The sequence below is a fragment of the Symphalangus syndactylus genome, chromosome 20 (assembly GCF_028878055.3).
Source record: "Symphalangus syndactylus isolate Jambi chromosome 20, NHGRI_mSymSyn1-v2.1_pri, whole genome shotgun sequence".
NCBI lineage: Eukaryota > Metazoa > Chordata > Mammalia > Primates > Hylobatidae > Symphalangus > Symphalangus syndactylus.
This window is the reverse complement of record NC_072442.2, coordinates 55,633,327-55,659,974: the sequence shown is the minus strand read 5'-3', so window position 1 is coordinate 55,659,974 and position 26,648 is coordinate 55,633,327. Positions and strand designations below refer to the sequence as shown.

The following is a 26,648-nucleotide window of genomic DNA, read 5'->3' as shown; positions in this document are numbered from 1 at the left end:
TTCCTAATATACGAAGGTCTTTTATTTCAGGAGCAGGTTATAGACATAATTACCTGTTCATTGACTACCTGTTATTATTTCAATATTATCTTTCATAGTCTTTATATTGATTAGTGAGAGAAAAAGTAAAGAATACTTTCTCCAACTTGCAGATGAGGAAACTGAGATGTATTAAAGTTAAGTAATTGTACCACTTTCAAAAATTTGTCTTATCTTCCAAGACTATATACCCTTAACTTCCTGATTCAGTGTGTCCAAATCATGCAATACATGCTTTGGGTTCCAACTCTGGGGAGTGTTCCAGTAGGTGGATAACCCTTCCCATAATAAGTAAAGTATCCTTATTTCAAACGGTGTTACTTCCTGATCTTTCATCGGTATTTGGCTGGCAGGCGAGAGGTTGTTCAGCAGGCAGATAGGCAGGGTTTATCTTACTTTCACCCCAAAGCAACAAATAACCACATTCTAGATTTTCAAAGAAAATCTTAGTTCTATCTAAGTTTATGTCATTAATAAGTCAACTTATTAAGTGTTTAACTAAAGGTGACTCCACATATGCATATGAAAGTTCTTTTTTTTTTTTTTTTGAGATGGAGTTTCACTCTTGTCACCCAGGCTGGAGTGCAATGGCGCAATCTCGGCTCACTGCAACCTCTGCCTCCCGGGTTCAAGCGATTCTCCTGCCTCAGCTTCCCGAGTAGCTGGGATTACAGGTGCCCACCACCACGCCCAGCTACTTTTTGTATTTTTAGTAGAGACGGAGTCTCACCATGTTGGTCAGGCTAGTCTTGAACTCATGACCTCAGGTGATCCAACCGCCTCTGCCTCCCAAAGTGTTGGCATTACAGGTGTGAGCCTTCACGCCCAGCCATGAAAGAACTTTCTACAAGTAGTCTCAAGATCAGAATGCAGCCTTTGTTAGGTCATCAGTTGGTTTTAGGTTAGGAGAATGCACTCATTGAAACACAGGATTACATTTTGCTGTACTCCAGAAAGGAAAAACTCTGGAGTTGCTTCTAAGATTCAACATTCCCCGTCTAAGGAGTGTCCTCCCAGTGTGATACATTTGCAATGAATTTGTTCATTAGCAACATTAGTGTCCTAGGAGCTCTTTGTACATCATGCCTTTGCTAGATTATATTTCTGAGATCCAAGACAAAACTGCCTCACAACGTGTCCATGATGCAAAGTCATTCTCAGCCATTGCCTAAAGCGCATGCCATTTCCTCATCCTCTTTGCAGTCCAAATCCTTGGGTGACAGTAAGAACCGCCACAAAAAGCCCAAGGACCCCAAGCCAAAGGTGAAGAAGCTTAAATATCACCAGTACATTCCCCCAGACCAGAAGGCAGAGAAGTCCCCTCCACCTATGGACTCAGCCTATGCTCGGCTGCTCCAGCAACAGCAGCTGTTCCTGCAGCTCCAAATCCTCAGCCAGCAGCAGCAGCAGCAGCAACACCGATTCAGCTACCCAGGGATGCACCAAGCTCAGCTTAAGTAAGTCCAGCAAGCCTGGGAAGGTGGCTGTGGGCAGAGGTTGGGAAAGGTGTCTATTAATACCTATCTGCCAGCACCGTGGGGCCTAGCAAGTCCTGTATTGCACCATTTCCTCATCCAGTATGTTTGGAAGGTGACTCAATTTAGAAACTATGCACTCCTTTTCAGAGCCGTAAGACTGGGAGGAAGCAAATACGGGGCGCTCTTTATCTGCAGATGTATTCCAAGCCCTCAGTGGATCCCTAAAACCTCAGATAGTACTGAACTCTACGTATACTGTATTTTTCTTAGGCATATATACCTATGATAAGGTTTCATTTATAAATTAGTCACAGTGAGAGATTAACTATAATAGCTAGCAATAATATAGAACAATTATAGCAAGATACTATAATAAAAGGTATGTGGATGTGGTGGTTTCTCTCTCAAAATAACTTATTGTACTGGACGCATCTATTTTTGAACTGCAGTTGACCTCAGGTAACTGAAATCTTGTAAAGTGAAACCGCCAATGAGGGGGGACTACTATAAATCAATGCCCTTGATAAGAGGCCCCTTTGGGAAAAAGGAAAGTATTGGCAATTTCAGGTTGGACTGTGGAATGTCTAAGAACGTGATATTGGAATTATGAGCAATTCTGATGCACTTCTGCTTTTGGAAGGAACAGAGCTGAGCAGCTGAGAGACACCCTCAAAGATTGACTCCTGGGCCAGGTTGTGTGACCACATTGCTAGGTCACCTTTTATTTTAATATATTTTTTATTTTTTTATTTTTTTGAGACGGAGTTTCACTCTTGTTGCCCAGGCTGGAGTGCAATGGCGCAATCTCGGCTCACTGCAACCTCCGCCTCCCAGGTTCAAGCAATTCTCCTGCCTCAGCCTCCCTAGTAGCTAGGATTACAGGCATGCGCCACCATGCCCGGCTAATTTTGTATTTTTAGTAGAGACAGGGTTTCTCCATGTTGGTCAGGCTGGTCTTGAACTCCCGACCTCAGGTGATCCGCCCGCCTCGGCCTCCCAGAGTGCTGGGATTATAGGCATGAGCCACCGTGCCTGGCCAGGTCACCTTTTAAATTGTCAATATCCCCACATATAAAGTTGAGATGTGGATTCCTCCTGTGTCATCCTCAGACTATGCTAGCAATTACTCTGAGCACTAAACACAACCAACCTTCACCAGGTGTGTTTGGCCTCCCCAGGACAGAGCATCAGCTGAATCACAGGTGGATGTGTCCTCTCTCATAGGCCAAAGTCCCCGCCACTCCCTCTTATCTCCCTAAACAAAGTTCAGATGTCACGCACCACTTACCATCTATCTGGCAGTGTTGTTTTTCCTCACCCTGGTCTCTTCTGCTGGTTTATTACATGCCTGACCCTTGCAGGCAATCACTTTGGGATCCGATCTAAATGCAAGTTATCCCACCAATATTTGATTGTACTTGAAATGCCTCTTTGTTTGTTTTTTAGGGAACCAAATGAACAGATGGTCAGAAATCCAAACTCTTCTTCAACGCCACTGAGCAATACCCCCTTGTCTCCTGTCAAAAACAGTTTTTCTGGACAAACTGGTGTCTCTTCTTTCAAACCAGGCCCACTCCCACCTAACCTGGATGATCTGAAGGTACAGGATTTGACATGAGTTTCTTTCTTTTTTTTAAACAAATACAACAATATGTTGTTAACATCACCACGACCAACTGATACCTGGAGAAAGAGAGTGGGAGGGGAGGAAGACTACGGGAAACATTGAAGGAGGTGACAGAGTTTATCCTGCTGTGGTTGAACACCCCAGTTGTCTAGTCCATTTTATGCAGCCGTAACAGGATACTGGAAACTGGGAAATTTGAAAAGAAAAGGAATTTATTTCTCACAGTTCTAGAACTGAGAAGTCCAAGGACATGGCACCAGTATCTGGCGAATGCCATCCAGTGGTAGAAGGGCAGAAGGTGGAAGGGCAAGAAAGGGCAAGAGCATTCAAGATAGAGCGAAAAGACAAACTTTACGTTTATTTTACCATAGCAAAAAATAATTGTTAAGTAGGCTATTTCTAGATAAGAGTAAGACAGGAGACAAGTGAGACAGAAGATGCCTTAGCCACAGAGAAACATGATCCAGATATGATAGTGCCATCTGTCAGACCCCTCAAAACCCACTTTTGGGAGGCTGAGGCAGGTGGATCCCTCTAGATACACATGCTCAGAATCATTGGCTAGTGAGAGTTACGATAATTAGTATAGGTATAAGGAGATGATGATGACGATGGTGCCTACCCTTTTTTTTTATTTGAGATGGAGTCTCGCTCTGTCATCCAGGCTGGAGTGCAGTGGCACAATCTCGGCTCACTGCAAGCTCTGCTTCCCGGGTTCAAGCAATTCTCCTGCCTCAGCTTCCCTAGTAGCTGGGACTACAGGCGTTTACCACCACACCTGTCTAATGTTTGTATTTTTAGTAGAGACAGGGTTTCACCAAGTTGGCCAGGCTGGGCTTGAACTCCTGACCTCAGGTGATCCACCGGCCTTGGCCTCCCAAAGTGCTGGGATTACAGGCATGAGCCACCCTGCCCAGCCCCTACCAATTTTTTTTTTTAATATAAACCATCTGTCATTCATTCTGTGTAGATTTGCTTTAATTTTCACCCTGCAAGATAAGTTTTGTCTTCCCAATTTAAAAAGTGAAAATAAAAACCAGAATCATAAAGAGGTCAAATGATAGGCAGTTTAACCAACTTATGAATGACAAAACTGAGGCTTGAAGCTAAGTAACTTATTTCAAGGGCTTTCCTGTTGCATGAGAGATGAGTGGAAAGAGAGGGAAGGGCAGGAGAGAACGTGGCTGGACTTGACCACTCACTGTGTGTATGGGTAGAGGTGCCATCTCAGTCTCGGGAGAGTGACATCAATGACAGAAAGAGGGAGAGTAGAATGAGGAGTTGATGTGAAGGGACAGTGGCAAGTTCATTCAGTTTGGGAAAGTCAAGTCGCAGGTACCAGCAGGACAACCAAGAGAAAAGTGATCTGTTTCCATCAGTAAGAATTAGCCAGGCTGTGTTGTCAGGGGTGGGAAAAGAAATTTCAGAATCATGTGCAATGTGTGGAGCATTGAACCTAGAAGGGTGAATGAGATTGACAAAGAACAAAATGGAAAGAGTGAGAAGGAAAGAGAGAAGAGGAATGAAGGAGGCATACGATGCAGCCACAATTGGGGAAAGGAAGAAGTAAGAGGAATGGATGAAGGTGACCCCCCAAATAGTAATCAGAAAGGTCATATAATGAAGGTGACATTTGCAAGCAATTTTCATGTTTTGCTACACAAAAGGAAAAGAACACTGAGAGAAAAGTCTTTGATTTCTTTTTGAAAAGTTCATGGTTATATATCACAGTATGTGGATAATTTTTTGCATCCTATTAAAAAAACAAAAAAAACTGGCCGGGCACAGTGGCTCACGCCTATAATCCCAGCACTTTGGGAGGCCAAGGTAGGCAGATCATGAAGTCAAGAGATCAAGACCAGCCTGACCAACATGGTGAAACCCCATCTCTACTAAAAATACAAACATTAGCCGGGCGTGGTGGTGCACGCCTGTAATCCAGCTACTTGGGAGGCTGAGGTGGGAGAATCGCTTGAACTCAGGAGGCGAAGGTTGCAGTGAGCCGAGATCTCGCCACTGCACTCCAGCCTGACGACAGAGCGAGACTCTGTCTCAAAAAAAAAAAAAAAAAAACCAAACAAACTGGAGAGAGAGCACATACTAGAGAAACAGAGAGAGAGAGAGTGAAAGTTTAAAAAACTGAGAGAATACCTTATTGATATTAACATATAATGATTCATATTTTAAGGTGTGATATGTTATTATATTATGGCTTTTTAAGAGTACTTATCTTTTAGAGATAGAGACCAAATTATTTGGATGAAATTATATATGCTTTGCTTCAAAATAATTCAGGAAAGGTAGGAGAAGTGGGTTGGAGTATAAAAGAAACAAGATTGGGCATGAGTGATATTGTTGAAGTTTGTTGATGAGTATATGAGGTTCATTAGACTTTCTATCTACTTTTGTGTATGTGTGAATTTTTCCATAATAGTTTGAAAAGTTATTAATGATGAAAACACTAGTGAATGTAGGAAAGAGGTGTATACAAACCTTTGTCCCGACAAGCCCATACAGTGTAATATTCTGAAGTTTAATGTAAATTAAACTCAACCGTATTCATTTTATTTTAGAATATGAGCTACATTATTTAATAATGTAGTTAAATTATTCAGTGTCAAGACAGATTCTAAAAATAAATGTAGAACTCATCAATTTTAAGTAATTCAAAATTAAAATAATAATGAGTTGCCATTTTGTACTTTTTCAAACCAGCAAATCTAAAAGAAATGATAAAACAATTCCAGCAAGACTGTAGGGTAAATAATTGCTAATGTAAGTTAATTCAATCCTTTCTATAACTTTTAGCCGATTATAAAGTAACATATATTGACTGTTGAAATATGATAGTATGTAGAGAAGTAAACAGTATTTTGAAAGATAATTAAGACTCACAAAAAGCAGATTATATTTCCTTCTATGTTTAAAATGCATATAAACATTTTGTTTTAAAATAATTGTCTTGAAAAAATTACATGTACATAAATTACTGGCATACTTCTTTTCTTAACACATCGTGAACATTTTTCATAACTGTTAATATTCAATAAATTTTTTATTTTTAATAGCAGCATATCACTTCACCACCTAGTTAACATTCCACTGCTGGACACTTAACTAGCTACCAGATTTTTGCTATTCAAAATGTGATTTCAGGCCGGGTGCAGTGGCTCAAGCCTGTTATCCTAGCAGTTTGGGAGGCCAAGGTGGGCGGATCACTTGAGGTCAGGTGTTCAAAACCAGCATGGCCAACATGGTGAAACCCCATCTCTACTAAAAATACAAAAAATTAGCCGAGTGTGGTGGTGCACACCTGTAATCCCAGCTACTCAGGAGGCTGAGGCAGGGGAATTGCTTGAACCTGGGAGATGGAGGTTACAGTGAGCTGAGATCCTACCACTGCACTCTAGCCTGGGTGACAGAGTGAGACTCCGTCTCAAAACCTATATATATATATATATACACACACACATATACATATGTATATACATACATACACATACATGTATATATACTTATATACATATATCTGTATATATATGTGTATCTATGTATATATATATGATTTCAATGACCTTTGTGCCTACATTTGTTAGTTTCTCTGATTATTTCCTCAGGCTAGAATAAAATTCCTGAATTAAATATATTAATATTGTTTAAAGGTTTTTTTTTTTTTCTTGAGACGGAGTCTCGTTCTGTCACCCAGGCTGGAGTGCAGTGGCGTGATCTCGGCTCACTCCAAGCTCCGCCTCCCAGGTTCACGCCATTCTCTCCTGCCTCAGCCTCCCGAGTAGCTGGGACTACAGGCGCCCGCCACTACACCCGGCTAAAGTTTTTAGTAGAGACGGAGTTTCACCGTGGTCTCGATCTCCTGACCTTGTGATCCGCCCGCCTCGGTCTCCCAAAGTGCTGGGATTACAGGCGTGAGCCACCGCGCCTGGTTAAAGTTTTTGATACATGTTGAAATTTCTGCCCTGAACATTTATGTCAGTCTGTTCCCAGAAGCAGCTTGTCAAAGCAGCACTTCTCAAACATTAATGTGTGAACTGAATCACCCGGGCTCTTGGTAGCATGAAGATTCTGATTCAGGTCTGGGGAGGGGCCCAAGATTCTGCATTTCCAACTAGCTCCCGGTGATGCTGATGCTGCTTGTCTGAGGACCATACTTTTTGAATAGCAATGTAATAAAGAGCTTTTCAAAAACGTTGTGGCTCACGCCTGTAATCCCAACACTTTGGGAGGCTGAGGCGAGTGGATCATCTAAGGTCAGGAGTTCCAGACCAGCCTGGCCAACATGGTGAAATCCCGTCTCTACTTAAAATACAAAAACTAGCTAGGCGTGGTGGTGCGTGCCTGTAATCCCATCTACTTGGGAGGCTGAGGCGGGAGAACTGCTTGAATCCGGGAGGTGGAGGTTGCAGTGAGCCGAGATTGTGCTGCTGCACTCCAGCCTGACCAACAGAGCAAGACTCCGCCTCAAAAAAAAAACTAATTTTGTTTAATTTTTGCTGCTACTTAATTAACACAAAGTCTTCTTATTCATTTGCCAACTTAATAAATACAAATAGATATATATTCATTACATTTGCATTTCTTGGATTACTAATGATGATATACATACATTACTGTCCATATTTTAAATTTTATTTTTGTTTCTGAAAAGCTGGATCATATATCCCTTGCTTATTTTTATACTGGGTATCAATATTCTTTTTAATCAATTAGCACACTTGATACATTGAGCTTTTTAACACTTTATTATTTGTGTCGCAATTCATTTTTCCCAAGATAGCTATTCATATTTGCGCTTTGTAGTTTCTTGACTTACAGAAGTTTTAAATTTTGTTTTCGATATTTTTCTCAAACAATCTTTCCCTACAGAGTATCAGAATATTTCCCTATAGTCTTCTGTTTTATGAAATTATTGAAATTTAGGTATTTAATATGTTTCCTGTTTTAATTACAAACATAATACATTTATGTGACATATTTAGGACATACAGATAAGGAGAACCATTATTAACATTTTAGCATATTTTTATCTGGATTTTTCATATGCAAACATAGGTTTAAATATATATATGTATATATATACATACATTGTTTATATAATTTTTAGAAAAATACAATCAATTCAAACTTTGTTCACTTATTACTATACCACGACAATTAATCATCCAATGTCAGCAAATATTTATAGCATCAGTTTTAATGGATCTGTAGTGTCCCATCATTTGCATACACTATCATTTACCTAACCAGTTCTCATATTTGTAGATATTTAGAGTTTCCAGTTTATGAACATTATAAAAAATATAGGGATAAGATAATTACATGTGAATTAACATAATAATATTAGTAAAACTTTATATTGCACAACAATTTGCCAGGCACTATTCCAAGTGCTTTATACATTTTAAGCCATTTTAACCCTCACAAAAATGCATAAAGTAAGCATTATTTCCTCCATTTCCCAGAAGGGAAACTGAGGCACCGAGTGATTGATCACTGAGTTAGTAACAGGCAGGGCCAGGAGTTGAACTGATGGTCTTATCGCCACATACTCTCTCAGTATACGACTATTATTCAGCTGGTCATTAAAATTAGGACATAAACGTTTATATGGAGCCGTGGTTCTCAAAGTCAGGTCCAGGCACCACCTGAGGACTTGTTAGAAATGTGTATCAACTGGGTCAGAAACCCCACAGTGGGGCCTTGCAGTCTGCTTTGTAACACACCCTCCAGTGGTTCTGGCGCATGCTCAGGTTTAAGAACGAGAACATGGTAGGAAGAGCCCTCACCAAGGAAGCCAGAAAAGCTGCACTTTGCTGTACTTCAAGACTATTGTTGGAGGGCTTGTGTCTAAACCCAGGCAGATATGTTTTCTCATCTATAAAATGGGGACACAGATCGCCATGAGGGATGACTGGCAGTAGATTAGATGACTTCTACCATTCATTCAAGCTCTACGTTTCTATGACTCTAAGGCCATGAAAACACCATATATGATAAAGTTAAAAATAATTGTTAAAATTGTGCAAAACTGATTTATATCAGGTGTAGGAGAGGAAATCGGAAAGTATAAAAAAGAGGTGGGTATTGTAGAATTCCATTTGTGATGTGTTGAAGCTAATTTTATAATGAATACACTTTTAAAAATATTGTTGTTAAACAGCACACTAACCACATTCTGATTTCTTTAGGTCTCTGAGTTAAGACAACAGCTTCGAATTCGGGGCTTGCCTGTGTCAGGCACCAAAACGGCTCTCATGGACCGGCTTCGACCCTTCCAGGACTGCTCTGGTAACCCAGTGCCGAACTTTGGGGATATAACGACTGTCACTTTTCCTGTCACACCCAACACGCTGCCCAATTACCAGTCTTCCTCTTCCACCAGTGCCCTGTCCAACGGCTTCTACCACTTTGGCAGCACCAGCTCCAGCCCCCCGATCTCCCCAGCCTCCTCTGACCTGTCAGTCGCCGGGTCCCTGCCGGACACCTTCAATGATGCCTCCCCCTCCTTCGGCCTGCACCCGTCCCCAGTCCACGTGTGCACGGAGGAAAGTCTCATGAGCAGCCTGAATGGGGGCTCTGTTCCTTCTGAGCTGGATGGGCTGGACTCCGAGAAGGACAAGATGCTGGTGGAGAAGCAGAAGGTGATCAATGAACTCACCTGGAAGCTCCAGCAAGAGCAGAGGCAGGTGGAGGAGCTGAGGATGCAGCTTCAGAAGCAGAAAAGGAATAACTGTTCAGAGAAGAAGCCGCTGCCTTTCCTGGCTGCCTCCATCAAGCAGGAAGAGGCTGTCTCCAGCTGTCCTTTTGCATCCCAAGTACCTGTGAAAAGACAAACCAGCAGCTCAGAGTGTCACCCGCCGGCTTGTGAAGCTGCTCAACTCCAGCCCCTTGGAAATGCTCATTGTGTGGAGTCCTCAGATCAAACCAATGTACTTTCTTCCACATTTCTCAGCCCCCAGTGTTCCCCTCAGCATTCACCGCTGGGGGCGGTGAAAAGCCCACAGCACATCAGTTTGCCCCCATCACCCAACAACCCTCACTTTCTGCCCTCATCCTCCGGGGCCCAGGGAGAAGGGCACAGGGTCTCCTCGCCCATCAGCAGCCAGGTGTGCACTGCACAGGTAAGAGCACCTTACACCATGCCTGGTTCACGCCTCTTTCTAGAAGTGGGTTACAAATTTTCAACTGCTAAAGAGCTAATGTTAGAACTGTCAATGGGAAGGGTTTACCAAAAGCATAGCAGCATCTCCCAGACACTACTATCCTTGAATCTTCATGGTAGAAGGAACTCACTCATCTTCTAAGGCAGGGGTTGGCAAACTTACTCTGTAAAGGGCCAGATGGTAAATACTTTTTGCTTTGCAGGTCATACTGTCTGTGTCATACCTACCCAGTTTTGCCTTTGTTTCACAAAAGCAGCCATAGGTATCATGTAAGCAAATGCACATGGCTCTGTCCCAATAAAACTTTATTTTAAAAAATAGTCAGTGAGCAAGACTTGGCTTGTGGGCTGCAGTTTGCTGACCACTGCTCTCAGGATTCCCAGGATTCCTTGGTGTCCAACCTTATCATAGGCCAAACCAATGCCTCAAAGGTTTAAAGGGGAAATCATCAGATCTTACTCTTCATGTAATGGTCTGCATAGTGCAAACATTTACTGAGCACCTACTATGTGCCAGGCCCCGTTCTCATCTCTGGGAATTAGTGCTGAACTAGCCAAACAAAAATTTCTATTCTCATGGGAACAGAGACAGTTTAAAAGTAAATTAAACAATTTCAAAGTAAATTATGTACTATATTAGAAGATGACACATCTTATGGAGAAAAAGCAAAGGGGTGTGTGTGTGTAGTTTGGAAGTTTGCAACTGTTTTTTTGTGATGGAGTCTTGCTCTGTCGCCCAGGCTAGAGTGTAGTGGTGCAATCTTGGCTCCCTGCAACCTCTGCCTCCCAGGTTCAAGCGATTCTTCTGCCTCAGCCTCCCGAGTAGCTGGGACTACAGGCGCATGCCACCATGCCTGGCTATTTTTGTATTTTTAGAAGAGACAGTTTCACCATATTGGCCAGGCTGGTCTCGAACTCCTGACCTCGTGATCCACCCGCCTTGGCCTCCCAAAGTGCTGGGATTACAGGCGTGAGCCACCACGCCCAGCCGGAAATTTGCAACTTTAAATAGAAGGGCCAGGGACATTTAGCAAAACCTTGAAAGCAGTAAAAAGAAAATGTTGTGGATATTTGGGTGAAGGCATTGAAGGCAAACAAGAAATAGCACATGCAGAGGCCCTGAGGTTGGAGCTTGTAGGGACTGTTCAAGGATCAGAAAGAGGGCCAGTGGCTGAAGCATAATGGAAGTGGTCATGGGAGATGGCTTAGAAGACTCACTAATTCAAAGACTAGGCAAAGGTGACTGACAAAGACTTTATGCTCATGAGCTGAAGAATTACTAGGAAAGCCTATATAAGTCAAGTTGAGAAAGGTTACATTATCAAAAGCTTCTGACATCACCATTATTAGAAAAGGAATCGGAAGAAAACTCACATTAACTGAATACCTGCTAAGTGCCAAGCATTACGAGGCATGTCTATGAGTAATCTCAGTTATTGCCACAAGAAACCTATGAGCTCCAATGTATTATTCTTTATTTGTCATTTAGGAAAATGAGGCTCAGAGAGCTTAAATTAGTTACCCAGGATCACCTGAACCCAAGATTTGTTAATTCTAAGTACATGCCCTATTCAAGTGGAATATCTCCTCCCCAAGAGTGTGAAGTGTGGCAAAAGGTAATGAGAATTAATTTTACAAACCTACAGGAACAATGCATTCCAATGAATGATGTCTACCCCTGAGGGGCACTCTGGGAGAAATTAGGACCTAAATAAATTATTGTCATAATTAACAAACATTTATTGAATGTGTAGTGTCCTGGGAAACAAAGGTAAAAATAGTTCTTGAGACACAGCTCTGGACCAAAAATTTCAGTACTGATGATATTGCTGCTAACATTGTACAGTGATTTACGGTTCACAAAGACTCTTTGAAGACATTAAAAATTTCATGATAAAACGATAAAGAACAGGCCAGGCACGCTGGCTCACACCTGTAATCCTAGCACTTTGGGAGGCCGAGGTGGACAGATCACAAGGTCAAGAGTTTGAGACCAGCCTAGCCAACACAGGGAAACCCCCATCTCTACTAAAAATACAAAAATTTGGCCAGGTGCAGTGGTTGATGCCTGTAATCCCAGCACTTTGGGAGGCCGAGGCGAGTGGATCACGAGGTCAGGAGATAGAGACCAGCCTGGGAATATGGTGAGACCCCATCTCTACTAAAAGTACAAAAATTAGCCAGGCGTGGTGGCACGCACCTGTAGTCCCAGCTACTAGGGATGCTGAGGCAGGGGAATAGCTTGAACCTGGGAGGCAGAGGTTGCAGTGAGCCGAGATCGCACCACTGCACTCCAGCCCGGGCAACAGAGCGAGACTCCGTCCCAAAAAAAGTGAATAAAATTTAAAAAAAAGAACAATATAGGTTAACAATGACTGATCTATGCTTACAACATTAAGTGCTGGTGGGAGGGAGGGACAGATTTATTATAAAGGGCTGGAAAGGTCCCGGAAGCTTTCGTGAAGGGGTTGGATTTGACCAGAAGTGTCATGTTAAAAAGTAGAGGGCCAGGAAAGGGACAAGGTAGGGGGATGGAATGTGCAGGGCATGCTGCTGGAGGTCCATGGCGGGAATAGTAGAACTTAAGCTTGCAGAAGTAAACAGCATCAAAGTGTAGAGTCTTGAACACCCATCTGGGTTGAAAGCGGAAATCCTATGATGTGGATACCTGGAGCTACTGCAAGTTTCTGAGCAGTAGGTGATGTCTAAAAACCCAGATTTTAGGCAAGTTAATCTGGTAATGGAATTTAGGAAGGTTTGTAAAAATGACACCAGGGGACACAGGGCAGGAACCAGAATTGTCAGCAAAGGTCACACTCAAGTAAGCTGCCGCTGGCCATGTAATTTGTCACTTCTTCCTTTACAGAACTCAGGAGCACACGATGGCCATCCTCCAAGCTTCTCTCCCCATTCTTCCAGCCTCCACCCGCCCTTCTCTGGAGCCCAAGCAGACAGCAGTCATGGTGCCGGGGGCAACCCTTGTCCCAGAAGCCCACGTGTACAGCAAAAGGTAGGCACCTGAAAAAAGGCTTCAACCTGGGATTCACTTTGCCTCTTCTCTCTTGTAACCTGGGAGGCAGAGGTTGCAGTGAGCTGAGATCGCACCACTGCACTCCAGCTCGGGCGACAGAGTGAGACTCCTTCTCAAAAAAAAAAAAAATGAATAAAATAAAAAAATAGAGAACAATATAGGTTAACAATGACTGATCTATGCTTACAACATTAAATGCTGGTGGGAGGGAAGGACAGATTGATTGTAAAGGGCTAGAGAGGTCCTCCAAAGTGAACAATAATGAAGTTCCCTTTCAAGGCAGAAGTAAATTTCATTCTAGAGAGAAACAAACCCACTCCAAATGCATCTAAAAGGATGTACAAATATGAGTTAGAAGTTTTCCCAGGGAGTCATTTCCTGGGGTCATCCGAGAAATCATGATGACTAAAATGGCCATATGTTTGCAAAACAATGTGAACAATAAACCAATTTCTGTGAAGTTAAAGATTGGGATCAAGGTGTGTGGGAAACAACGTTGGAGGAAGAGAGAGGGACACAGATCCATGGACAGGATTGGAGAGATGTGCAAAGCAGGGGTCTCAGTGCAATATCTTTATGGAAAAGGAAGAGACGTCACCCTTCAGCTGGTGGAAGAAGTCAGGGGTATGAAGGATCCAGGGTATGGAGAGTCTCAAGGGGCAAAGAAGAGGTGGCAGAAAGGAGACAAACAAGATAAGCATGACATAAAAGTGCCACATACCACAAGTCAGGGAAGGGGCAGAGACCCTGAAGTAGGCCAGGCACTCCACAGGAGAACACACTCACAGTAAACAAAGCTGGTTCATAAAGAGACCTCAGCAATGCCTCCAGCTCTCTGCAAAATACTCAGTTTGGAATAAATGACCTGTGGGATAGATTACTCTGGAAATTCCTGGGTTGATTATTTTATTTATTTATTTATTTATTTATTTTTGAGACACAGTCTCACTCTGTCACCCAGACTGGAGTGCAGTGGCACGATCTCGGCTCACTGCAACCTCCACCTCTCAGGTTCAAGCGATTCTCCTGCCTCAGCCTCCCGAGTAGCTGGGATTACAGGCACACCACCACGCCTGGCAAATTTTTTTATTTTTAGTGAGACGGGGTTTCACCATGTTTGCCAGGCTGCTCTGGAACTCCTGACCTCAGGTGATCTGCCCACCTCGGCCTCCCAAAGTGCTAGTATTATAGCCGTGAGCCACCGCGCCCAGCCTGATCTTTTTTGTAATGAATTGGACTCTTACTTATTTTCCCCTAAAAGAAGAGGGTGCACCTTAAGGAGGAAAATAGATCTGCAAGGTTCCCATTCTAAGATGCCACCACCAATAAACCCACAGTAGCATTCACTATTGTTAATATATGGGAGTTATTTTCTAAGCCCTGGACTTTCCTTTTTTCCTCTTAGATCAGTTTTTCCAAAATTTAGCCTGTTGTTTCTAGAACAGAAACAATATCATTTCAGATCCATGAATTCAATGTCTTTCTCCATATTTTACCCATGCAGATGGCTGGTTTACACTCTTCTGATAAGGTGGGGCCAAAGTTTTCAATTCCATCCCCAACTTTTTCTAAGTCAAGCTCAGCAATTTCAGAGGTAACACAGCCTCCATCCTATGAAGATGCCGTAAAGCAGGTAACCATGTGATTTGTTCTTTATGGAAGAATAGACTGACTCATGAACAGACATTGTTTGATATGATTATACTTCACGCAGTTTGTAAATTCTGATATTGAGTGTGTCATGTGCCACACCACCAAAATAAGCAAATTATCTAGACAATAATTGGAAAACAGTGTTGCGTGTGTAGCTGTGTGAGGCAGGGAGAGAAGACGGTCACCTGTCTGGCTTTGGTACCAGCTCTGCCATCTGCCAGCTGCCACTGTCACTAAGGTGAATACTTCACCTCTCTTATACAAAATAGGGATAATATTTACTTGGTAAGTAATACCAAGATAACCTCGCACTTACCACATTGTTCAGGCACATAATAGCTTCTCAAATAGATGACAGTGATGGTCAGGGTAATACTTTCTAAGGTTCTCCCTGGCTTTAAAATTCAATGACCTTGGCAAAACATTGATGGGTACTGAAGCTGGATAATAAATGCAAGGAGGTTCACTATATCCTCTACTTTCATTTGGATTTGGAAAGTCTCAAAATTAAAAAGTCAGAAAAAGAAAAAACAAGGCTGGGTGTGGTGGCTCACACCTGTAATCCCAGCACTTTGGGAGGCCAAGGCGAGTGGATCACTTGAGGTCAGGAGTTTGAGACCAGCCTGACCAACATGGTGAGACCTCGTCTGTACTAAAAATACAAAAATTAGCTGGGTGTGGTGGTGTATGCCTGTAATCCCAGCTACTCGGGAGGCTGAGGCAGGAGAATTGCTTGAACCTGGGAGGTGGAGGTTGCAGTGAGCTGAGTTCGTACCACCGTACTCCAGCCCAGGTGACAAGAGCAAAACTCCATCTCAAAAAGAAAAAGAAAAAGAGAAACAATTAATGATCCCCTATTTCAAGTAGTCTGAGCTTGGATAAGGTGTTCGATAGCCCTTCATATGTGCTCAACCCAGAGAAGAACATTTATATCAGTTGCTGCATACGGGTATCCCACAGATCAAAGTCAGCCTGCAGTTAAGTTTTGTTTGGCTTAAAGAATGTTTTAAATAACAGGAAATAGTATGCAGAGTGGGCTTTCTCATTTCTAAAAAATTAGAGGATCTGGCAAACCAGGAGCCACACTGCTGCGAGACAACAATTGCCTAAAGCAAGGTTCTTTTGCTACTTTGAGCCACAACTATGCTCTGCTCTCTGCCTCTTTTTCTTATTCTATATTCAGTTTATTTCCATTACCTGCCAGACCCTTCGGCATCTGGTACCTTCTGAACTGATAAATGACTCATTTTTTGGTCAGTTCTCCCATCCATATTGATTACTGATACCTGTGTTTATTGCGTCTGGGCTGTCAGAGGAGTGAGATGGATATATGCCTTTGTTCTCCCCATTCCTCTCCCCTGGTGTCTGTAAACATCATCTGATTCTTCAGTTTCAAAAGAAAAGGGCCAGGCAAAGTGGATGTTCAGAAATAAGACCCTACTGAGATGAGCCAGAGAGGAGGGGGCATACCCTACTAGTGTCTACAGGTTCCTCAAGCTACTGCAATAAGGAACCAACAAAATATGAGCCAAGTTCTTGGGCCACATTGCAGCAACCAAGCAAGAGGTAGATTCAGGTCACTTCAAAGTAAGAGCCTAAAAAGACATTTTCTATATATTAAGATGTCCTGCTCCTGGGATGAAAACCTCTCAAACAACTGAACTGACTCTGAAGTACCCTGTGCAGGGAAGCATTCTGCCTTCTTTTTCCCTTCTCCTGTTGTAGTAGACTGTTTCATTCACTAGTTTATCTGCCTAAAATTACTACTGAAGCTTAATCAAACATGGTTTAAAAATCTTTAGGCAATAGACCCATGTTCACAGCAGCATTATTCACTGTAGCCCAAAGGTAGAAACAACCCAAATGTTCATTGACAAATGACTGGATAAACAACATGTGTTATATCTATACAATGGAATTTTATTCAGTCTTTAAAAAAAAGAAATTCTGACACGTCACAACATAGATCAACCTTAAGGACATTATGCTTACGGAAATAAGCTAGTTGCAAAAGAACAAATACTGTATGATTCACTTATATGAGGGACTTAGATAGAATAGTCGAATCCGTAAAGGCAGAAAGGAAAATGGTGGTTGCCAGGGGCTAAAGGATGGGACGTGGGAAATTATGGTTTAATGGGTACACAATTTTAGTCTTGCAGGGTGAAAAGAATTCTGAAGACAGATGGTGGTGATGGTCACACAACAGTGTGAATGTACTTAATGCCCCTTAACTATACACTTAAAAATGGTTGATAGTAAATTTAAAGTTATGTGTATTTTGCCACAATTGGAAAAAAAAATACCTTGGCCAAACCTAGTTCAAAATCTTGCAGTGCTGCTTCTAATGATTTCCTATGGAGATAACCACCTTCTAAATTGTCTGTCCTCCTTTGGTTAATTTGTAATAGCAAATGACCCGGAGTCAGCAGATGGATGAACTCCTGGACGTGCTTATTGAAAGTGGAGGTAAGACTGCCTGTGTCCTGTCCATTAGGACATTCTGAGCCCACATGAACTCTAAGGAATGAACTCTGGGTACCAAGATCAGATGCACACTGTGAGTTGGATATACCAGGTAGTCCTCAGGGACAGCCATTTCCTTTGAGCTTCTCACACATTTTTAGAGCTGATAAAAGAAGGCTTAGTAGATGATTCCTCACTGCCTTTGTCCTAGGAGCATTTTTCAGCAATCATTTTAATAGTTTTCATGTTTCAGCCTAATCCTTGTTTCCTTAAGTGTTTTCTCTTGCTGCACTACTTCTTTCTATGTTCTAATCTCAATGTCCCTGCCTCCTCAATTATAATAAAAGAAAAAAGCAGATAATGAATGTTTTGTGCTACTACTCAAAGTGAAATTCAATTAGCAACCTCCCACTGGATGGTTCATTCATGCTTAAATGTTATTCATGTTAGCAATAAAACATAATCAACATGTTATTTTTGTCACCTTTTAATTTGTTCATTTATTTACTTAAAAAATTATGTGTACCTAGAATTTTAAACCACACAAATGAATAAGATGACCTAAGGAGGATGTGTCGATAAAAATAAAAGCACTCGGAGGAATCCATAAGCCAAAAACATCTAAAATTTCAGAGACGGAGGTAGCAAAGGACTCAGAGAAGGGGTAGCCAAGCATTGTCATAGTCTCAGTGCTGCATCAGACAAAGTCCTGATTTCTATGGAGTTTACAGTCTGGTAAGGGAGACAGACAACAAGCAAGTAAACAGACCTTTCCTCCATTGTAACAAGAGGGAAGAAGAAAGAGATGGGCACAAACATATGTGTGTAAATGAGTTCTGTAATGGAAAGATGAGAAGAGTTCATATCAGATGCCCATACACACACATACACACACACACACACACACATATTATATATATATATATATATATATATATATATATATATTTATTTTTTTTTTTTGAGACAGAGTCTCACTCTGTCGCCAGGCTGGAGTGCAGTGGCGTGATCTCGGGTCACTGCAACCTCCGCCTCCCAGGATCAAGCGATTCTTCTGCCTCAGCCTCCCGAGTAGCTGGGACTACAGGCGTGTGCCACCACACCCAGCTAATTTTTTGTATGTTTAGTAGAGACGGGGTTTCACCATGTTGGCCAGGATGGTCTCAATCTCTTGACCTCGTGATCAGCCCACCTTGGCCTCCCAAAGTGCTGGGATTACAGGCGTGAGCCACCGCGCCCGGCCTGCCCTTGTATATTTTTAATGAAATACGTGGCAAGGCCAGAAAAGCTTGAGGATGCAGAAGGAGAGTGTGGAAGATTCAGGGGAAGAAGAGCAGTTATGACTTAATTATGAATGAATTGAGTTTTCTGGAGAAACACAGCAGGGTTGTTTTGCAGTCTTAAATGCCAATTGTAGGTCTGACCTCAGAAATCTAAAGTGAAACCAAGTCAGCTTAGTTATTTAATTTTTCTCTTGCAACGTTCTGCTGATCTAGAGCATGCTCAGCGAAGGCAGATGATCAGGTTCCTCCAGGTGTGGGGTTCTGCCAAAAATATAGGCTAGACAGACAAGGAAAGAAGTGAAGACCAGAGGGGCTGGTGGACAGTGACAACATAGTAGAGTCTATGGATTGGTATGACTATAAATGGTTGGGAAGTTATTGTTACAAGGTACTTAATAAGTGGGTTGGAGGGTTGGGAGAGGATGGACAGAGAGTAGAAAGTATAGCTTGAAAGTGAGCTTTCAGAAGGATGCAGTATTTGGAGATGACACAATCCAAGGTGTGTCTGACAGGGTGGCAATGGGGGAATCACTGGAGTTGAGGAGGAACTCGGGAGCTGAGACACCAGCATGAACACTGTGATTTCCAAGGATGCTCAGGTTACAGAATGAGAAGGGTTCAAGTGGGGAAAAGGCAATGGAGTAGGAAGTAGAGTTTTCAGTAGATGAGGGGGAGTGGCCAGGAGGCTAGGGGTGAGGCGTTGGTGTCACCCTCAAAACCCAAAACTGCTGAGTTGTCATCAGAAGTGGGGGGGAGTAGCAATCAGAAAGTGGCAATGGCGTAGCACCTGGTCCCTCATCTTCAGGCCCTCACTGATGGTGTCGGGATGGACTCAGTGTCCTCAAGGGACTACCAGGGGTCAGAGGAGTAGGCACAGGACCTTCAGAGAAGAGAGTTTTAATAATCACAGAGTGGAATTCCCAAGAGGAAAGGGTTTGGGGGGAAAAACCAGAGGGAAGATGAATTGGAGATTGATAGAGCAGCTTAGAGATGAGACTGGGTGGTGAGCGGTGACCAGGGAAGCATGGCCATCTTCTGTACCTAAGTGTAACTCACTCATATTGCGTGGCATGCTCAATTTGAAGTGATTTAACAAGTCACATCGTGTATTGCCCACAGAAATGCCAGCAGACGCTAGAGAGGATCACTCATGTCTTCAAAAAGTCCCAAAGATACCCAGATCTTCCCGAAGTCCAACTGCTGTCCTCACCAAGCCCTCGGCTTCCTTTGAACAAGCCTCTTCAGGCAGCCAGATCCCCTTTGATCCCTATGCCACCGACAGTGATGAGCATCTTGAAGTCTTATTAAATACCCAGAGCCCCCTAGGAAAAGTGAGTGATGTCACCCTTCTAAAAATTGGGAGCGAAGAGCCTCACTTTGATGGGATAATGGATGGATTCTCTGGGAAGGCTGCAGAAGACCTCTTCAATGCACATGAGATCTTGCCAGGCCCCCTCTCTCCAATGCAGACACAGTTTTCACCCTCTTCTGTGGACAGCAATGGGCTGCAGTTAAGCTTCACTGAATCTCCTTGGGAAACCATGGAGTGGCTGGACCTCACTCCGCCAAGCTCCACACCAGGCTTTAGCGCCCTCACCACCAGCAGCCCCAGCATCTTCAACATCGATTTCCTCGATGTCACTGATCTCAATTTGAATTCTTCCATGGACCTTCACTTGCAGCAGTGGTAGAATGCCCAACGCACCAGTGCTATGGAAGACCAATAGGAGTTCCATGGGGGAAAGCACACAGCCATACATACTTTACAGTCCAAAAACAGAAGAAGAGAATTAGAAAGAAGCAATGGAGATTTCTGTGCCAATCAACAAGAACAAACAGAAGTCATTTTTAGAAACACATATACTGTAATATTTACCAACATTCAGTAACTCTTAATGATTTCAGCAATGCATTCAAAAATGTGCTTTCTCAGATTAAGGATGCCAAAAAAGATATTTCACTGCCTTTTCAAAGACCAGTATATTTTCTAGCCCATAATTTTTCTCAGGCATTGTTGGGGCATAAGCTCACAGTGTAAGCTTTTCTCATAAATTCACTAGACATATCGTGGAAGGAAAACATAGTCTTGTCTTTTGGGAGTACAGGGAAGGCAGCCCCTCAAAGCTTATGGAAGACATACCTGCGATGGAAGCTGTTGCCCAATGTTTCCATTACTATCTTTGAAAAGAGAAGCCAGACCCAGCTTCAGATCAAAAGTTCTTGAGACAGAGGAACAAAACCAATCTATTTCCAGGGAAGCTAAATCAACTCAATTGTCCCTCTACCACAAAACTGCCCCACTGGAGTGATTCTGAACCTGTACCCAGGACTCTATGTGGTCACTAATAACAGTTAACCTGAACTGAGTCCACAGAACTCCACCCAGAACTTTCTTCTTTTTTAACCAGTGGCCCAATCATTCCCAATATCTCTGTGCTGTTAAGTACGTGTCCTAGATGAGAACCCTGAAGGATGCAGACCTTCTTCCCCCAAAGGAGATGCCACAAACTCCCCAACACAGCCCCCTTTAGTTCCAAAGACTAGAGATGACCACATTGGTAGAAATATATCTCAAGGCACAGGAAGGAAGCCGTACCAGGGATAATTCAGACCAGACTAGAGAATAACATCATTTCACATACCCTGGGATAAACACCCTAGGTTCCTATAAAAGGACATTACTTATGGGAGTCCAACTTCTCCTTTTGTTTTGTTATTATCAGTTTATCTTTCTCCCACTCCACTTTTCCTTCAAGGTACCAATCCTTTCCTGTTCCTCATTTGGCCATCCTTCTTTTTCTGCCCCAACATTGGGAGGGGAGGACTTCTCAGTTCTAACAAGCTGCGATACTCCTAAGAAAGCCATTTTTGAAAAATTTAACAATCCAGGTTCTTCTGGAGAACTCACTCTCCACACGCACGGTTTGCTGCAAAAGGAAGTCGCAAGAATTTCTTGAGGAAGAAACTGGTGACTTGGTCCATCAGTCACGAAGTTCTTTCTATTCTCATTTAGTTTTCAAGAAATTATTGGTTTGTGTTGCTCTGGGGAAATTGGAAATCATTACATTGTAAAGACAAATATGGATGATATTTACAGGAGAGAATTTCAGATCTGAGTTTTTGAAAGAAAACAGAATTGCACATTGAAAACAATGGAAGGAAAAAGACAATGGTCTAATGTGCATTCCTCATTACCTCTCGTGGCTTTGGCTGGGAGTTGGAAAAAGCTAAAATTTCAGGACAGTCTCTGTAAGGCTCACTGTGGCTCCAGTTCACCATTTTATATTGTTGCATGCTGTAGAAAGGAGCTATTGCTGTTGTTTTTTTTTTTTTTTTTATTTAAATCACTAAGGCACTGTTTTTATCTTTTGCAAAAAAAAAAAAGTTGTTCACTGTGCACTTATAGAAAAAATAATCAAAAATGTTGTGATTTTAGAAGCTGTCTTTTTGATAAACCAAAGATTTAGAAGTCATTCCATTGTTAACTTGTAAAAATGTGTGAACACAGAGAGTTTTTGGTGATTGCTACTCTGAAAGCTGCCAGATCTTATTCTGGGGGTGGGATGTGGAGGAATACACATACACACGCAAACATACATGTATGTATAATAAATATATACATGTGTGTATATTATATCTGTGTGTGCATGTATCTTCAAAAGCAGTGTTACAGAGTTCTACACCAAAAGCCTTTAACCCTTAATCTGCTGTGAATGATACCTGGCCTTTCTCACTATGAATTTCTGATTAATCAACCAGACTACACATTGCCTCTCTGTGTATGACTAACAGCTCCAACCCGATGACTCACAGCTACTTGCTTATCGTGAACAAGCTCATCTTGGCAATGAATATGGATGTGAAAAGACAGAATGGCTTCACCATTAGTAGCTGGAAATGGTATCACAGTCTCTTATAGAGGAATATGAAAGGAACATGAAAAACATTTTACATTCCTTTATCTGCATTGTGCTTTAAAAGATCCACATGGTAAATTTTTTATTTTGCTTTTATGTCAGTCATCAGAACCAAAAAAATCCAGAAGAAAAAATTGCCAGTGTTTCCTTTGAAGATGAAGCTACTGGGGAAGAAAACCTTATTAATACACTCCACACATTTGTTCATTCCTCAGCTGTTGATGTTTTCTTGGGGTCTTGACAAAGCTTGCTGGTCAGTGCACTTTTCAGGTGTCACGTTTTGCTGTTTGTATGTTCTTTTTCTTCCCCTTACTTCCTTTGGAAAACAAACTCACACAGTGCCCCTACTCTGAGACCTGGGACTGAGGGTTAATTATTTTTTTCCTTGGGTATTTCTATCTGAGAGACTAGATCTAGTTAGGAGGCCTCTGTACTTCTCCAGATTGTATCTTTTTATGGGGATCTTTGAGGCTATGACCCAGGACTGATAGCTATGCCTTACTGTAGACAAAAGATAAAATGGTTCCTATATCCTAATGCAAACCAACACAGTTAAAAGAGCAGATCTCTGTATAACTGTTCTCAACCTCCTTCCACAGTCTCCACAGACCGCATTCACCCTCTCTCTTCATAGCTCAGACATGAAATTTGAGGGAGAAAACTGGAGAGAATTGGGAGAAAATTGATGAAGTTGGCTGCTTCCAGTAGATCAGATAATCCATGAATTTGTCTCCCATTGAGAATTTTATTTTAAATTCTTTTAAACTCTTAGTTGTGTCTTTTGTGATGACAAATCAGGCATGACTAAAAGATGTACAGAGACTTACGAAGATGGTCACATTCAAGTTCCCTAATGCACTTAGAACCTGAAGATGACCATGTGTAGTTTTCTTAAGACCTCTGAACCCCCATGGTGATGAAGACTTGAAGACATTTGCAGCTATTTGCTGCAGTCTGGTAGATTCATACTTATCTAAAGAAGTCAAAAAATTTATTCGTGCAAGTGCTTGCAGGAAGCCAGTGCTTATTAGTAGTGACCCTGTTTCTATCAACATTATTGAGACAACACATATTCTATTCTAAGGGAGAAAGAGGGAGGAAGAGAGGGAGGGAGGGAGGAAGAAGAGGGAGGGAGAGAGGAAGGGAAGACAGGAGATGGGAAGGGGGTAAAGAGAAGGAGGGAGAAGGGAAGGAAGGAAAGAAGAGAGGAAAGAAAGGAGGGAAGAAAAAAAAGGGCCAAACTTTCTGATCTATGAACTTCTCAGTCTAGCTGTCACATTATGAGAAGTGAATCAGAATTTTTTTAAGGAGAAGTCATTCTTAGCACTACAATAATTGTACCAGTAATTGAGGAAACCAAGACAATCTTCACCTGAATAATAGAGGGTCTGAGAACTGTCAGCCTTTTGCCATTCAAAAATATTTACATCCAACCTGAAAAAAAAGCATCAGTAAAACCTATCCCAAGCATTCAAAATAGTCCTTTCCAAATATTATTTATTTTAAAGTCAATCAGCTCTTTTAGAAATGGATTCTGGTCTGGCTGAAAACTCCCACATCAAATTTACTCATCCAGTGGCTAATATTTAATGCCCACCATGGGCAGAGCACACAAATCTTCAGATAAACAATACTGAATTGATTCAGCACAGATTGTTCAGATTTGAATGACCAGGGAGTTGTATTTGCTATATGCAAGAACACTAAGAATCTCCCAGTCCTCAAACTACAAACCTTTTAGCTATGATTAAAAAAAAAGGGGGGTCTTCATTTTTCCAAAAGGGAGGGTGGAGGTAGGGATCACTTTTTAGCTAAAAGCTATCTCTCACTTCAAAATTCTTGTCTTTTTCTTTGTGGACAAACACCAGTAGTCCATCACTTGGAGATCTTTTAATATCACCCATCATTTAAAACATCCACAAGAGTTTGAAGATTTGTTTTGATTGCCAGATACAGAAGCCCCTTGAAAATAAGGAAAGGGTGGAGGAAGCATTTTTGCGTCCTATCCCTATTTATCATGGCAGCTCTATAGACAAAAGGGACACTTACTGGTGAGCCTCTGGCCCTTAAAAGAAAATCATCTAAGAATATGAAGGCAACTTGACTTCCCCCTACAGCCCTCAGCTGCCTTCCTCACAGAAGGAAATTCTCAGTTGCTGGTACACAGTTTGCTATCAAATATCAGATATGAGAAAACCTGTAGTGAAAAGAGTCTGGGTTCTTGGTTTTCTCATAAATCCAATATAAACTGGTAGGTTGGTTCAGGGTCAAAATTGCCAATGCTTTATTAGACAGATGACACTGATAGACACACAGAGCCCAGGTCCTGGAACAAGACAATCCTATAGTGCTGAGATCTGGTCAGTTGCGTTAAGGAGCTGGGTTTGATTCTAGAGTCCAGGTTTATAGACAAACCCTGGCTAGACTGAGCCTACCCGTGGGGAGACGATTTCAACACAGGATGAGATCTGGAAAGAATTTTGTTGTCATCTGCCAGGGAAATTATCATAGGACTCACTGAATGCAATAACATGTGAGTAAGTTCCCTTTTGATTCTGGGAATCAGCGATTTTCCCTGTGGATTAAGACAAACCAACGCCTGAAGGTCTCCTGTGCTTATTTTAACCATCTGCTGCCATCATGAACACTGGAGCATGCATTTCCTAGAAGTGGTTTCATAGCTCCTGTGTGTTCATGGAAAAGGGGAGTATAATGATGGGGATCCTGGAAGCTATTTTAATGTTTTCCAAAGGAAAGGAACCCACACTGCTCCCCAGAGTTCCTTTCCAATGGCCCTGCAGTAGGAACGGAGGACAATGTATTGCTGGGTGCTTATTTCCTCCCTCAGTGAAGCACAAAGAGACACTCTGTAAAGAAAAAAAGAGCAAGCATAGGTTCTCTGTGGGACCTTGTGCAGTGGTATTTTCACGTTGGTCTCTTTGGCTCAATTATGCATACTCAGAAAGAAATGTGGGTTACTGGGAAGAGACAAAAAGCAGTGGCTAAAATACCAAAGTTGGCATGTGTTCTTTTTTTAAAAAAAAATGCATATATTTTTAAATAAAATGTTTATTTTAAAAAGAAATGTAAAACTTTTTTTTTTCGTGGCTGTGTGATGTACCCAGGCCTTGTGCTATGTACTATTTATATGTGCTATTTCCTTTTATTCCCACAATGGCCCCATGAAGTAGTACCATTATTATCCTCATTTTTGCAAATAAAGAAACCAGGCTTAGAGGCTACATAAATTGCCTAAAGTTACACAACTGAGAAATGGCAGAGTCAAGAGTCAGACTGTGATTTGCGCGCCTCCAAAGCCCGGATCTTAAGCACTGCACAAACTGCCTGAACTGATACTTACTATGGATCATACTAATAAAATCAGAACTTTTGCAAAACAGATTCTCAAGCTATGTATATGCCCATTAAGATACACACATACCTATACAACTTAGCTAATTCAGTGTTTTCATCAGTTTAGTAACTGAGCAAGTTGAATAATAACACAGGATAAATTGGGTATCAAGAGGCCTATATGTATAGACTCCCTGAATAAGACCTAGTTTTTAATCTACTTTTTCCTCTTAAATTTATTCCTGCCTATTATTTTGTCATTAGTGAACACATAAACCACATAGGGGAAATATCAGACTGTGAAAAGAGCCCTGGAATGGACAAATGTCCCAAGCCCTGGTTTAGCTAAGAACTGATCTTTCTCCCTACCACAGCTCTCTCTGCCCCTGCGTCAGCCTTACTTTCTAGTGGGCTCTGCTATGTAGAATCAACAAGGCCATGGGTTGCCAGCAGCCCCACATGTAGCAATTCCAGCAACAAGAGAGTTTCTCAGTCCCGAGAGTCCTAGCAGAAATCTCAGAGCTCGCTCTTAGTGGTCCCTGCAGGTCATGGTCATCCCTGAATCCATCTCTATGGCCATGAGAAGTGGATAAAAATAAATACATGCACAGGGGCTGGATACC

General features: G+C 42.0%; 1 protein-coding gene across 2 annotated transcripts in view; it reads left to right on the top strand.

Annotated features, from left to right (window-relative positions):
• MYOCD (myocardin) overlaps positions 1-25,937 on the top strand; it is a 130,012-nt gene extending 104,075 nt beyond the window's left edge. For both annotated transcript variants that reach the window (XM_063628314.1, XM_063628315.1), the window contains 7 exons: positions 1,243-1,496; positions 2,964-3,117; positions 9,348-10,280; positions 13,188-13,331; positions 14,857-14,985; positions 17,417-17,474; positions 19,874-25,937. In XM_063628314.1, the coding sequence (XP_063484384.1) occupies positions 1,243-1,496; positions 2,964-3,117; positions 9,348-10,280; positions 13,188-13,331; positions 14,857-14,985; positions 17,417-17,474; positions 19,874-20,445 (2,244 nt within the window). In that variant the 3' untranslated portion in view covers positions 20,446-25,937. The remainder of the gene's footprint in view (positions 1-1,242; positions 1,497-2,963; positions 3,118-9,347; positions 10,281-13,187; positions 13,332-14,856; positions 14,986-17,416; positions 17,475-19,873) is intronic.
• Positions 25,938-26,648: the final 711 nt, after the last annotated feature.